Source organism: Molothrus ater, chromosome 2 (assembly GCF_012460135.2).
Source record: "Molothrus ater isolate BHLD 08-10-18 breed brown headed cowbird chromosome 2, BPBGC_Mater_1.1, whole genome shotgun sequence".
Taxonomy (NCBI): domain Eukaryota; kingdom Metazoa; phylum Chordata; class Aves; order Passeriformes; family Icteridae; genus Molothrus; species Molothrus ater.
In genome coordinates, this window is record NC_050479.2 from 60,574,654 (window position 1) to 60,590,633 (window position 15,980).

Consider the following 15,980-nt stretch of genomic DNA (forward strand, 5'->3'; position numbering starts at 1 on the left):
AATGTCCTTCACCACTCCCCCCCTTCCCAATATTTACTCACACGTATGAGAGCCCTCTGAGCCTTATATACTGCAGGCTGAACAGTCACAGCTCTCTCAGTCTGCTCTCTTATCAAAGAGAGTCAATGTGAGTGAGCCACTAGAATCATAGAGCCATGGAATGGTTTGGGTTGGAAGGGGTCCTAAAGATCATCAGTTCCAAACACATGCCATGAGCAGGGACACCTTGCATTAGACCAGGTTGCTCAGAGCTCCAAAGACTGTGATGGGGAGCAGAGCCATGGCCTGGGACACAGCAGTAACATCCAGCTCCTGGAACGGATAAAGCCACGTTGCATTCTCATTTCACATGAATTTCTATTCTTTTGCATAAAGCAGAAGAGTCAGCATAGCCTGGGTGCTGAGAACTGCTCTAAAGAACCTGGTGGTTAAAATGTTCTCCAAGACAGGAGACGGGGATTTGAATTTCTTGATGCAGAGGCGTGACCTGAACATGGATGAATACCATAAAATATAAGCTATGGATTAACTCCCTTTCTAGTAGCTTATAATATTCTGCCTTAGTGTCTGAGTAGTGGGGCACATACCAAAAAGAAGATACAGTTACACCAAATCCCATTGCATCAAAGGCTTTCTTCAAAAATGGATTATTTTTAAAATAAAAGCTGAACAAAACCTGTAAATTGAATGAAGCAGTCCAAATTCTGCACATTAAGAAAAAGAAGAGTCTCAGGAGCAGAAAACTATAATTTACCAAGTAAATGCTTAAGAAAATTCATTAACAGGCTTATGAAATTTGGTAAGTTTCATAAAGTCAGGGAGATATTTTTAAAAGTAGGAATAGATAAACCATTGGAACAACTCTTGGGTACATAACAGAGAATCAGGCTTGTAAGTCCTTAAATAAATGCTACATTTCTTCATAGGAAGGTAGTTTCTGATTTAGGCAGACCATAAAATCTAAACATAGGACTCTTGCTGTCAAGTTATATTGGAATTCAGAATAGCTGATCATAATGGTTCAGTCAGTTTGTTAAAATGAATTTGACTCAGCAATGAAAAAGCAAGGGGATTTCCTCCTGCAGCTTCCAGACACGCAATTCCCTGCTGGAAAGTTTTTTTCTAAAATAAACAAGGAGATCATCAGTGCAAATTATATTGTTATCAACAACAATTTGAAAACAAAACAAAACCCCAAAACTCTCTATTTACTGTTATGCAGAAATAAAATCTGGTTTTATGCAACAGTACAAAGATAATTAGTTTGGTTTGTGTAAGTTGTAACTAGAGAAACTACTTGAGTTTGAAAACCTTTATCAAATGTTTAACAAGTAGATAGAAAAGATGTCCAGCTATCAGTTCCTAACTCTTGACAAACCTGAAGCTGTTTTCCCCCTCTACCACCACTTTATTTCATTATAATGCCTGCAAAGAGATGTCATAACATCCCTTTCCTCTCAGCCTTACAGTTTGGGCAGGGTATGTGTGTATGGAGGTGGTAATTCTGAACTACTGGAAGCTTTCCAACAGGATAAGAACTGCTTTTTTCCAGACATCCTGCTAACACAAATTTGTGGATGGATGTAACTTCTTATCATCTCCATTGCAGGGCATGGCTGTCAAAGACACTTCCTGGGCCACTGTTCATAAAGATTTGTTTGTTCTGTCAGAAAGATCGGGGAGGGAAAATTCTGATATTTGTCCATTAAAAGGGCTGGAATAGTTAATGTCAGAAATAGTTTGTAGACAGCATTTCAAAAAAGAGATTGAAAGGCTGGATAAGGGGAAGCACTTTGAAGACAGCCAAAAGAAAGCAAAAAAGCTTAATGGAAGAGGTTATTCAAGGTGACCTGCCATCACTGCTCCTGAATGTGAAAGTAGCAGGTTAATAAAAAGTTCTTTTTCGTATATAGAAACATAGCAACACAGACTGAATTTCAGCTTGTTGGGAACAATGGTAACTTCCCCTCCCACTCAGCCTTTGGGTTCACTGCTTCAAAAAGACCACCTACAAGTGTGAGTCCCATTAGAGTACAATACCAGGGTCTGACCACAGCAAAGACATTTCCATTTAAATATATGTATACGCATGTATATATTGCCCACTCTGCAGATGTTTAGCCCCAGCACTAATATCTACCAAAGGAGGCCAGGTGAGGGATTTCTTGGAGAGAGAGGTAAATTTAATTTCCAAAGAATAAGTCCAATGACACAGCCAAATACCACTTCCTATACAGTACCACTGTGTAGGTATGGAAAAGTCTTCCCAAGGAATCTTCCCAGGAATTTTTACCTAAAAAAGGCTAAACCAGAAAATATTGCCAAATCTCCAGCATTCCCTATGAACATCAGCTAGCTAGCAACATGAGAGATTTGAGTAATTGTTTGAGCCAAAGACTGCTACAGAGTGTCCCACAAGGGACAGCAAACATCGCAACATCCGTGGTTCAAAAAAACCTTCAGGTGACTCATTATGAAGTTTCCATATTGCAAGGGTGATAGAAAAATATCATGCCTGCATGCTGAACAAAATTACCCTGGAGACCTTTAACTCAGCCTAAGACATAATTGCAAATGCCACAGATACTTTTTCTTTTCTGCATGGTTTACGTAATATGCACTGTGAAACCTTCTTTTACATTAGAAGTACCTTGGTCATATATGATGATTTTTAGAAAGCATTAAAAGGTTGGCATCTGTCTCAGAGACAGGGAGACACAAATTAAATTCCACTGGACTAGAGGGACAAAGAAAAGCAGAAAACTAAAGCTAATGTTGGAGTAGTGCTCCCCACTCCTGTAACAGAAGTTACCATGGTAAAACAAAGAGAAAAGACACTACATCATATCACAAAAGGTGTGAAGAGATCAAACACATTTCAGTTTTATTTCAAGCTTTATTTCTTTCTTTCATGTTATGTATTTTTCTAAGAACTTATTTAAAAGATACTGTCTACAATGCACATTTTTCTTCTTGAGTGTCTGCTATTGAGTACAAGAGTAAAATAATTTCACAAAACTTCCACAAGAACAAACAGAAAACAAACAAACAAACAAAACCCCAGCAACATTTCTCCTTCTCTTCCCAAAAAAACCCTCTCTACCTGCTTTTTTAGATTGTCTCTGAAATGTTTTTTTTTTCTGGATAAAGAGCAGCAAGTAAACACAGATATACTGCAGTTTCTACAGTCACTTATGACTTCTTTTCCAGAGATTGTGAAGACTGGGATAATTACATTCTCCATGAGGCAAAACAATTTAGAAAAAAAAATTACACATATTCTTATTAAAAATTAAATAGAACTTTCATAATCAGCTGTTTCAAATATGTATGCATGAATAATGACAGCTAGAAACCAGTCTCTGCAGATGCTCATGAAGAGGGTGTGCAGCTGAAGTCAGGGTAAGAACAGATTCACAATAAAGAGCAGTTTCTTGGAGCTTTTATGAAGTAATTTGGCCTAGGCCAGATAAAAGTGAATATTTCTGCAATAACCTGTAACAAGAGCGAGAAAAAAAGAATTAAAATTTATCTTTTACAACAAAAACAAAATTCAAAGTCAACTTCTTAAGAATTAATTCCACTGGAAAATAAAGTCTTCCCTTTCTTCCAACAGGTTTTAGCTTTTAATTATGCAAAGCCTTCATGAAGGGATTTCTATCTTTTTGTAAATTTAATTCACAAAATGTCCTAATTATCTGCAGACATATTAGTAACTCTTTGAACAATATATTGACATAGCAGGCTGAAATGTGTTTTAAGAACAACAGAAAAACAAGGCTTAAAAATACACCCATCCATATTTCTTGTACAGTTCATATGTAAATACATTATTGGTATTATACCAATACCAAAGGATCCAATGTGTTGAAGTCCTTCAGCTGTCCACAGCTTATAAAACGTAGTAGAACTGTGGACTGCAAAAAATAGCCATTTATGCCCCTCCAGGGAATTGCCTTTATCTACACATTATCATTTCTTGAGTGAATTTGAGTAAATTTTTAATAAAAATTTTACTTCTTATAAAACTGAAAATACAAGTCATGGGAAACCAACAATATTATTTAGATACTGTCTTCAGAATAAAGCCCTGCTGTAGAAGTACTAACATAACATTGGAGTAGCAAATGATGAAGTCTCATATCTAGATCTGTGGGAGAAGGGTTGGAAGCAAGGGGCTTTTAAAAGTTTGATTATTTTAAATTCCTTTTCATAAAATGCAAGGTCTCAAAAAAAAAAAAGTTATGTCAAACCCATCTCCTAAGGAACAAATAATCTTTGCCAGTTCCTGAATTTGCTTCAAAAGTTTCCAACCCTGGAAGTAAAGGCTCTGCAGACATAGTTGTATCAGAATTGAGAATTAGAGTAGGGAACCCCTTTCAGAAAGGAGCACAGATGCAGTGAGTCTTAAGAAAAGAACATTTTAATGCAGAGGGCCCAATTTCACTTAAGAACACTGAAAGTTTACTAAGTCACTCCTGCACTCCTAGCCACATTCAGCTTTATCTAGGCACAGTCTATGATGCAGGAACATGGCTGTAATGAAGTTTTAGCCTAAATATCAAGGCACTCCCAGAAGATGCCTTCAATGCCATCATCAGCTCTTCTTACTGCAATACATGCTCTGCAATTCTTTATGAAATCCTGTTTCAGATTAGATATGTGCCATTGCATGGCCTCCAAACACAGAGTTGGAATGCATTTCTTTTAAGATCCCTTCTTGTATTGTTTCAAAATTAAACTACAAAAATTGTCATAATGAAATGTCAAATTCAAAACTAAATTAATACTGACATTGGTCCTAAAAAGAACAAATCCATTATTCCTACCTTGCTCCTCCTTTATTCCAAGTAGTTTGACTCCTGGATAAAAATAAAAAGTGCATTAGTACAGTACAATGTACAATGTGCAATACAATCACATATTCATGCAAGGAATTATAGTTATCTGTGTGGTGCTTTCTTGATTATTTGAAGTTGTTTTGAAACTCCACTTAAAATAACAAGCAAACTCTTCTCCAAGATTCCAGTCCTAGAAAGAAACATCTTTGATTTGAATTCTAAATAAATAGCAGGATGTATTGACTCAAGAGATAAACATATCTTGCTTCTGCTGGGAAAAAAAAATCTAGAAGTATTTCAAATATCTTCAGATTCTTCAATCCTTAACCTCAAACAATTGGAAAGAGTGAGAAGTTTCTTCTGTTTCTGCCTAGACTGCCACTATTCTCATTTAGGATTCTCAAAGCAAAGAATGATTGGCTCAAGATCAAGGCAGGGGAAACACATCTGCATATGATGTCTGACAGCCTTGCCAGAGCTAAGTCACTAAACTGAGCTATAGCCTGCCTGGACCTACTCATCTGATGTCCCTTTATTGATGCTGATACTTCTGCTATGTATTTTCTATATTTTCTGCCAGGAAAGACAAGCATGTTACTTTCAGTAAAAAGAAAAAACCTAACAAACAAGAAAACAACCAGTTTTAGGAAACAAATTAATAACCTTTTTAACTCAGATTGTACATAGACTAACCAGATTAAAGCTAAGTTAGCAAATCACATTATTCATTTAAACAAATGTAACCATTGCGGATTGCATTCTGCAACCTTCTTATAAAAATATTCTTTTCTCAATATTCCCATGTTAAGTAAAAGCATTTTCTTTGTTCTGGGAAAGCAGCATTTTTAATGCAACTTGATCCTTCTGAAAGTATATTAAAGACAGATTGTTTACAAAAACCTGTGACATGCATGCTGGCCTTGTGACTTCAGGGGCCTTTGAGCTGGGGCTCTTTTTGCTGTGCAACAGTAAACTTCATGACTTGTTCCCTCTTCAACTGGTCACAAACAGCATAAATCAAGTGCTGGTTGAGACTCCAAAGAAACTTTCCCATGGGTCATGCTGCAAGAACTAAACAAAGTGCAAACCCACAAACCATGTTTATTCAAAATAGTTTTATCCGTAAATCATATTTCCTCAAGACAAATTTATCCAGCATCTCATTGAGTTCCTGTTCTGCACATGGGAAAGGAAGAGAATGGGGTTTCCTGTCCCACTACACCTGTGTATTCAGGGCATAGTTGCTTTGCACAGCAAATATCTAGAATTATGCATCCACTGAAAGAGCAGAGTCAGCGCTCGAGGGAGCATTTCTCATTCTTATGCATCACACTGGCTATAATGGAGACATGAGACAGGAGGATGTAATATGTCACCTTGCCTTCTAGATTCTGGGTTTGCTATGGCTCAGAGAGTTTCAGCAAGACAACTAGTATTTAATTGAAGAAGAGTAGACCTATAAATTTCATATGTTCACAATGTGACCTCTCCCCATTTACAGAATAAACAAAAGGGTACTTGACAGTGCCCCATTTTCATTCAAAAAATTAACAAGGTCTCTGTTACAGGCTTGCCATGCATTAGCTTTTGGTCTCTGCAAATCCCAACATATTTGGATATGGGCAAATCTCATGAGGCATTGAATAACAAAATGTGCAACTGTTTAAAAGTTATTCTTTTGTAACAACAAAAATGCTTTACTGATCATTTGTGCCAAAACAGTGAACTAATACTGTCTCAGTTCTAAGTCCCAGATGAATCATGATTAAATTAGGAAGAAAATCTTTACTGTGAGGGTGGTGAAATACTGCAGCAGGTTGCCCAGAGAAGCTGTGGATGCCCCATCCCTGGAAGTGCTGAAGGCCAAGTTGTCTGGGGCTTTGAGCAACCTGATCTCGTGGAAGGTGTCCTTGCCTGTAGCAGGCGGGTTGGAACTTGATGATCTTTAAGGTCCCTTCCAACCCAAACCATTCTGTGATTCCATTATATGATCTTATTTATTAAACTTGGATATTGAAAGGACAATGGTAATTTTCTTATCCTCCTATCTTGAAAGGTTTATCCTTATTCCAAAGGCAGTACAAAGGGCATTAAAACTTTCTTGATAGCATACAGCAAGACTCAGGGCTTTCTCAAGGGTGCAGTAGGTCATAGATAGAAGTGGAACTTCATTATGTTGTTTTCCCATTAAAAATGGAAACTAAAAAGCCACCCAGAGAGTGCCCTGGCATTTATAATCCAAAAGGCAGGAGAAATTACAGTCATGAAGATCCTTCTTGATATAACAGCTTATAAATATTCCTAATAAAACACAAAATGTCTGGAGGGGATTTGAATTAATGAAAACTCATTTCCTATTGCTTAGGGGACAATTGGACAATGTAACTGCTCTCCTGCCCTCTTCCCAGACATACACAATATATTCAGGCTCCTCCCCTTTTCTCCATGTCATTGGTGATATCATGTTCCTTTCTGAATCCCCTAGTCCCCAGGAAAGCAGGGCAGAGCTGCAGCTGCTCTGGAGCTATGCCCACGCTGACCTGCCAGAGAGCTGCAGTCAAACAATGCAGAGAATGCATCACCCCTCAGAATGGGCACTGTTTTAGGCTGTCTCCTATGCTAGTCACTGCTTTTCACAAAACACACAGAAATTTAATTATCTCTGAGACTTATAATCCCTTTTAAATTTGGCTAAGATTGGCCAGCAGCTGGGAAATCTTATTACATGCACACAGACAGCGTGATCATACAAACTTCATTTATTTAGGAAACCAGGCTAATAGAACCAACAGTGAAAAATAGAGTAGATACATCAACAATAGAGTACAACATTCAGTTTCTGTTAAGTGTGAAGTTTTTGTGACTGTAAAGAGTTCAAACAGGGAAAAAAATACAAGCGGGAAAGAGAACAAATATTTCCTCTTTGGTGCCATTGCACAGATGGAAGAGGCTCAAAAATTACCTTCAGGTCTTTACTTTGGGAACTTTTTTACCTTCTTTTAATCTTAGTATATAGTCGGACCTGTTTCAGTTAGCTTCCTTGTAATGTAAAATGCCTGGCTGCAGACTACATGACTTGTAAGCCCTGCCTGGAGTTCAGCTCTTTTTTTTTAAATCCCAAAGGAAAGGAGAAGAATCTTGGTATAATCAAAGACACTAAGATTGCTGCCTCCAGCCTATCTTTTGAGAGATTATTTTTCTTTCTTGTACTTGTTAGCAATACCCATTTTTAATTCCTGTCCATTATGACATATTCTTTCATATTTTAATCTTTTCCTTCTCTGTTTTGGCTTCAAATCTCACGTCATAACATAAAGGAAAAATAGATCTAGCATTACCCAATAGAAGGCAGGCTCTTTGGGAGTCATTAAGTAAATAATAGAGTAGGACATTATCACTTCCATACATGGGGTTTTATTCCATTTGTATTGATGCATTAATTGAATTTATATATTAAAAAACCCCCTCACATAGTCATCTGTTGTTAAAACTGTGCCTAGGCTGAGCACACTCATTTGGTGCTACCAACACTCACCCTGTGAAAGAGGGTGTGTGCATCTGGCTAAAGGCAAAGCCCTGCCACCTCTGCAGACAATGGCAAGGTTTCCAGGGGTGAAGGCAGGTGCTCTGATGGAGATGCTCGAGTAAGATGTTGGGGATCTTGGCTGTGTCACACATTTTCCTTTAAACTTATCAGGAAACAGTACACTAATGGGGATAAAAGACACAAAGTGCCCTTGTTGCCTTTGTTAACCAGACACCCTCCATCAGACTTTATCTTTTGCCCTTTCCCTGTACCAGGTGGCTGTGTCCCACCTGCAGTCTCTAATTCTGCTATCTGCAGACATGCTGTCCTTCAGGAGGTGGCTCAGACCTGCCATACACTGTGCTCTCTTACTCACACTCTTTAACTAGCCTGGACATCTGTAACTTGGCTTCCATCTGTAACTTGACTGTAACTTGGCAGTCCAGCTTCTGGACTGCCTGACATGCTTGGTGTTTCAGACCAGTAGAGCTGCTAATGTCTGCTCATAGACCTGATGGGAGCTTGAGCCGGCATGTCCTGTCTCCTCTCACCCAAACCAAGAACCAGTACAAGGCTCCTGAGCCCAGGGCTTGCTCAAAGCTTGTAGTGATGAAGACACCTTTTCCCACTTCCAGTACATGGAAGATTCCAGTAGCAAGAATAACTGCTTTTTAACCATGCCTTGACTTTGGAGATGCTTGAACTGAACTCTTCCTGGTATTCACTGGCTAACATACACATCCTCACCAACAAATCCAATTCAAGCTTTTAAATTTTATCAACTAAACACCTTCCTCTACACTGTCACACACACTAAATTCTCTTAGACTCATCATTTTGCTTCTCAGTCTTCCTAACTCTTCAATTCTCATACAAGGGTCCTTTCCTCAATAGAATTTCAGCCTAATGAAAAATTCCATGATGGGGAATACATATAATTACTTTTTTTTTAATACTGAAAAGTGCAATTCTAAACAATGTACAAACTTCACATTTGTACAAAGTCACATTAATGTCTCATTAGGACAGTTGAAAAAATTAATGGATATTTAATAGATTACAGCCAAGATATATTTTCTTCAAAAATCCTTACAAATACTGACTTTAAATGAAATGTAGTTGAGCCTTCTTTGTCATAATTTTATATAGGTAAAAAATGAACAGCTGTACCTGGAAAGATATAGGTAAATAGATAGATACAGATATAGAGATGGGATTTTTTTCCCTCCAACTTCAATACCATATTAAAATATTTATATCATATCCAAGCATCTTTCATTTAAAGACTTTAAAAAATTCCCTAATGATTTCACTATCCTTGTTCTGAACTTAAGGAAGTATCTTGGATGTGGCTCCTTGCAGTGAGTACCTCACACACAAGGCCACTGAGTTCTGCTGCAAGAGCAGCTGTTCCTCTCTCCTCCCATTTGAAAAGCTTATATTTTAGACAGAATTTCTTCTTGAAAGGTATTAAGGACAGCCAGCCAGGGCTGTAAGTTCTGTCAGGCAGACTAAAGACACACAGACACACAACAGTGTCTGGAGAAAAATTCAACGTTTAAACCATCTCATTTCTTCTCCATTCTGTACCAAAAAACTTACCAAGGTCCCATTATTGAGGTAGTCCAGTATATCCAGGGTGGTAGATGTTATTGGGCTGTGTTCTGTTCTGGAGTCGGTCCAGGAAAGCGTTATTTACCCTTAAAGTATAATAAAACATGAATAATGATGGAAGGCAGCTGAGAAGTTCACAAACTACTGATATTAAACATTCTGGGAGTGGCTCTCCCTTCCCGTCTGTTCCGTGCCCATCTTCCTGTATTTTTCAAGCCTGTGCTGCATAACCATGGATGGGCATGAGATCAGGTGGACTTAATTTTCAATTCACCAGATGCATTCTTATCCTGGGATCAGCCTGTTGGGATTAAGAGGCATACCTTGGCTGCTGTTCATAATGCACCAAAATTCTCCATAGAAAGATGACCTGTGTACCACCACCCACCTTTTTAGGGATATTACATATTTTGACAAGTCACCTTAGGTAATCTTTCAGCTTTCAATGCACGAGGAAAGTTTCTAGAAGTACTGATTTCCTAATAAAAAATGGAAGAACACACTTAAGCTTGTTACTAAGAGAGACAATTTATGCAGCTGACAACTTTCTCTTCCATCCAGCTGTGAAATTCTAGCATTTTCTTGCACTACTCTAGCATGGACAAATACACAGTTTTCCTCAATCTGTTTTAAATATTCTCACATTGGGATTGTTCAGCATGCAGAGGAGAAGCCTGTGGGATGACCTTACAGCAGCCTTTCAGTATTTAAAGTGGGCTACAAGAGATGGAGTGGGACTTTTTACAAGGGCATGTGATAAAGGGCAAGGGAGAATGGCTTTAGACTGAAAGGGGATAGATTTAGATTGGATATTAGGAAGAAATTCTTCACTATGAGGGTGCTGAGGCACTGGAACAAGTTGCCCAGAGAAGCTGTGCATGCCCCATCCCTGGCAGTGTTCCAGGCCAGGCTGGATGGGGCTCTGAACAACCTGGTGGAGTGGAAGGTGTCCCTGCCCATGGCAGGGGGGTTGGAGCTAGATGACCTTTAAGGTCCCTTCCAACCCAAATCATTCTATGATTCTCTGGAAAACTGTGTATTTTTCTCTTGATTACTGCTTAGGACTGGCACACATGCTTAGACATGACTGTTTTAATGTTTTACAATGGTGTTGGTAAGAATGAGATAAAAAGGATAATACTGGGTTATTTCTCTCTATGCATATGAGATGGACTGAATCAAAAATCCTTCATTAACTTCTATGGGTAATTATTTCAATGTCTTTCCTAGAGAAAAAAAAGAAATGAAAGCAGTCTGAAGAGTGGTTGCCTACAGAAGCAGGCATTTTTTAAAATATTTACATAATGATTTAAAAAAAAGAAACAAATATTGTTTTTACTTTTGAGCCTGGGCATTGTTTCTTTTTACCAGCAGAACACAAAGCTGAGAATAAAGCTGTGCTTCAGGATAATGAAAAGTCAGTTAAGTGACAGAAGTGGAAGATGAGAAGTGTGGAGCACAGAGAGGTCACAGCAGTGGGGCAGAGCCTGGGGCACAAAGAAATGCAGCTGCAGAAGGCCTTGCTGCACTGCAGGTTCCATCTGAATCAATACCAAGTCCCAGGGTTAGCTCTGCCTGCTAACCTCAGAGACAGTCAGCCACAAGATGCAGCATGGACAAAGTAGACCGTTGTAAAATAAATAAAAAATATAGATGTAAAAATAAATAGATATCTAGGTTCATATAAAGATTCACAGATAAAGTGTGTCCCAGCTGCAGCTACTGTACTAGTAGTCACCCATAAAACTATTAATTGCTTCTACTCTATGCTGTGTCCTATGCTGATAGGACAAAAAAAGTGAGGAAGGCACTCTGGGTCATTCTGCATGCAGTGAGCAGCTGTAATCATGGACGTTAGTGGCTCATTTGAAAGCAAAGCTAAACCAGAGATGAGGTCAGGGATCCTCATTGCAATAGTCTTCTGAAACATGAGTGCCTGCAATTTTGAGACCCTTTCCACGTGGAAATTCAATTCCAGTGTATTTTGCATTTTTTTTGCATCTTACCTCCTCTGTTCATTTTTTAGTGTTCTTGTCCTGGTTTCCTCTTCCTGCTTTTGTTTAAATTCCAATAATTCAGCCTGGCAATGATAAAAGTGAAAAACAAACAAACAAATAAATAAACTAACTTACTTTTAATTAACATACTCATGCTGCAAACCTTATTAATTCTACATGATGTTAAACTCAGTTAAAGTCAAAACTTCTCTCAGCTGCATCTTCCTTATGTGACAGCACTATGTTAAAAACTGAGCTGGTTTTTCTGTTCAGCACGTGGATAATTTTTTGTTTGTGCCTTGAAAAGTGGGAAGTTACAGGATTCAGACATTTACAGTCCTACATTTAAGGGGGTATGCCAGACACCAGTCTGCTTCCCCTTGTCCCAAAACACAGATTTGAATTTCCCAGTGGGTCAAAGGGGGATGAAAGCCAAAGTGAGGAGCAGACACAGCTGTCATGCCCACAGAGTAGGAAGGAGCCATGTCCTTCACCTCCTGCCTCTACAGAGTGCAAGCAGAAGATGAGATCTGGGCCATGTGATGTGGTGTGTCACCTCCAGCTCCCTGGGGCTCCCTTCAGGGCGAGGAGGGAAAATGGTGCTTGCTGAAAATGGTACGCTGGGAACATACACAAGCCCCAGCATTGCAGCCTTACGTAGTTTTAAGGTGTATAAACAGTGTCAAAGGGAATTCTTTTTAGAGGAGAGTTTTCTCATGCAATTTTAGCTAAAACTGTGAAGAAAACACAGCTAGTATTACTCTGGTTTGTATGTGTGCTTGTTTGTCCAGCTCCTTCTGCCTGCAACGCACCCAAGAGGTTGCAGATCTTTCTGCAAAGGAGATTTGGGCTTGCAGGGCAAGAGGGAAGGCATAGGAACAGACCCATCTTTGATATTTTCCATAGCAACTGCACAGCAGTAGGAATAGAAACTAAAATAAAATTATGTACTTAGATAAAAGCTTCTTTTATAACTGAATGGAACCACGTGACTAGTTTTTTTTAAAAATCAATTTAAGTGGAACATTAAGTAAAAACTATGCAATAAATGTATAGAGAAAATCAATAACTGAGAATGTGTTGTGTATCAATATTTGTCTAGCCCTAAAAGAAGAAACAGGATTAAGAAATAAAAAAGCCAACCTCAATTTTCACTATTTTAAATAACTATTCAACCTGAAAATTAAAACTCAGTATCTGACTTTCCAATATGCCGACTCCTCTCTTGGAGTAATGTTCTGAAATATATTGTGTGTATATGATGCAGTGTTCAAAGTGTGCTGAAAATTTCTAAATCAAGCAATACATACTAAAACCTGTTCTGAAGAAAAAAAGGGAACTGACAATACCTACACATTTTATAGCTACACTGTGCTAGGAGGTACACACAAGACAGAATTCACAATTACTTTAATAAATATTAGTTTGAAGTAGAAACGAGCCAACATATATCTGAGGGACAATTATTAAAGCCCTTAAAATCCATATTATTTACAGTGGGTTTGTAAGTAGTGCATTACTCTGCACAATAGGTAGCAGCAACTGTGAAGGCAAGGAGACCTTGGAACCACATAGCAAACAAGAGCAGCCTTAGAAGCAGCCAACACCTCCTTAGCAACCCATGGAAATTGCTGAAGAGTCTACAGGTCTACACAAGTCCCTTAAACCAAACCCATGAATTAGGGGCTTGCTAATTTACATCTATAATTGTTTTCTCTTTGGAAGGATCCATATACAGACTAGAACAGGAACCAGCCTTACACCCATCCAGGCTGGCTTTCAAAAATTTTTCTTCTGTATGCGTTCTGGGAATAAGCATACACCTGATGGAATAGCAATGAAGAGACTCCCTTGTGCCCCACCTTTTTTGCCCAGTATTACACTTATTAGAATACTGTGAAATAAGGACACATCCCCAACATGTAAAGAAAGATATCAGTGACAGGGAATGAGTAACTTCTCCAGTTCTAGAAGAAACTCAGTGTATGGAATTTGCTGTGCTAAATTCTCCCACTGGGGAAATAGCTTAACATTAATTTGGATGCTAGTAACAGCAGAGGCACAGCAAGTGGCTCAGCACTTGCTCACATATTTTCAAATTATTTGCTAGATTTTCAAGTTCTGCCCTCCCTGTACTTTCACAGTCAAACCTGCAGCCAAGACAGGTAACTTTGCAGAGTGTCATCACCTTTGGTAGATGGACTTTATGTGGATATGGTACCCAAATCTATACCGGAGGGACTACTGGTCAGGAAATGCATGATGCATATTCAGAATATGGAGTTCAACGTTGCATTTATGGTATGCCTGCTTTTCAGACAATTCAAAACTCTTTAGTTAGGTAGTCAGCAAGGGCACAGAGAGGCATACTGTAATTAACAGGAAATCTGAGCATTTCCACGTCCCCATTTGAAAAAGCAGGGCCCGTGGCCCTCAATTCTCTAGTAAGAGACAATTCAGAAAGATCATCCTTAATTCCTCAGTAAGATGACTTCTGCCTGCAAGAGAGCAAGCTGGTTTCCTTAGCCTATGAAATCGGTTGCCATGGTCAAAAAGCCCTCTGCACAATTATTCAAGTGAAGAGGTGAAAAGGAGCTCATTTTCCAGATGCAAACAGCCTTGAACTCAGAAGATAATTGTTCTGTCCCTGTTCAAATTTTACAGCTTGACTCATCTCTCTCACAATATTTGAAAACAGTGACTGAATCACTTTTGCTAAAGAGAAGCTCTGTGCGTAGGCTACAAGTAATCAGTGTATTTAATTGGTTTCACAGCATGCAAAAATGATACAATATGTAAACTGCTAATGTATAATTACCTTCCTCTGTTGTTCTTGCCTCATTTCCTCTAATCTTCTGTTTTCATCCTCTCGAAGAGCTTGCTTATAAGCATGGCTTCTTTTCTATTGTTCAGCAGAAAATAAAAATATATTAGTGTGGTGAGAGCAGGGCCAAACTCCCAAACCTTATTCTCAAATTGTTATATGGGTAATTAACAAACACAAATGGTCGAATGATTCCAGTTACTTAAGAAACAGATTAGTCTCAAGACTAGAATATAAACAAGAAGCGGCCTAGAGCCTCTCAGTCATTCAGTTTGGTTGAATGTCCACCTGTGCATCACCCCCTGGTAGTCACAGCAAGTGCTATTCTGTGTCCCACTGCCAACCATAAAGATATCCTGAGCAGTCAGAAAACACAGTCAGCATATATGCTAGTGAGATGGGGTATTCTGGGAAGAAAGAAAAGTAATGAAAATATTACAAGACTAAAAAGCAGAATGAAGGCCTTGTAACAGAGGGAACACGGGATTGTTTTTGTGGAAGTAGGGCAACAGGAGAGATCAAACCTGCGATTATTTGTGAGGCATCAAGAAAATTGAAAATGTGAACTACACATCATGAATAATGTAATAATTGTGCAATAGGTTTTCATTACAATAACTAGCCCTGGTCTTTCACAAGTTGCAATTGTTTGTAAAAAGCCAACCTACAATTAGGGTCTTAGAGGATCCTTAAGATATTGTACACTGGAACTTCTACTGTAAAGTCTTTGAGCAGAGATGTAGGGTAGCACACTAAAAAATGAGCCAGTATAATTTAATACAAGAATTGTGCAGTTTGACTTAAGTGAGGGATTTGTTACAGGTCTACAGACTATTTCCAAAATTTGATATATGCATGCAGAACAACACCATTAAAACAACAGGCACATAATTTGCTAAAAAGACTGAATAGAGAAAGCACTTATTAATAGCTCAATTTTGAGCTGGGAGAAGTTGCTACATGTGTCCAGGGAGACTCATTCTGGGTCCAATATTATTCATTACTCTCCATAATGGCTTGGAGAATTGTGTGGAGAATATGTTAATCAAGTTGGAAGACAATAAAAATCTACACAGGATTGGTCACACTTTGAAAGACAGGATTAAAATTAATTATGAGCTTGAGTAAATAAGCAGGCCCAAAAAGTCATTAATGACAGAGACATTCAAAAGAAGTCA

The 15,980-nt window shown here is 38.5% G+C and overlaps 1 protein-coding gene across 1 annotated transcript in view; it reads right to left on the bottom strand.

The window, feature by feature from the left end:
* Positions 1-2,859: 2,859 nt before the first annotated feature.
* Positions 2,860-15,980, bottom strand: part of EPSTI1 (epithelial stromal interaction 1) — a 50,103-nt gene continuing 36,982 nt past the window's right edge. The window contains exons 8-12 of the mRNA XM_036378957.1: positions 14,797-14,880; positions 11,988-12,061; positions 9,970-10,067; positions 4,830-4,862; positions 2,860-3,495 (exon numbers count right to left, since the gene is read on the bottom strand). Of these exons, the coding sequence (XP_036234850.1) occupies positions 9,980-10,067; positions 11,988-12,061; positions 14,797-14,880 (246 nt within the window). The 3' untranslated portion in view covers positions 2,860-3,495; positions 4,830-4,862; positions 9,970-9,979. The remainder of the gene's footprint in view (positions 3,496-4,829; positions 4,863-9,969; positions 10,068-11,987; positions 12,062-14,796; positions 14,881-15,980) is intronic.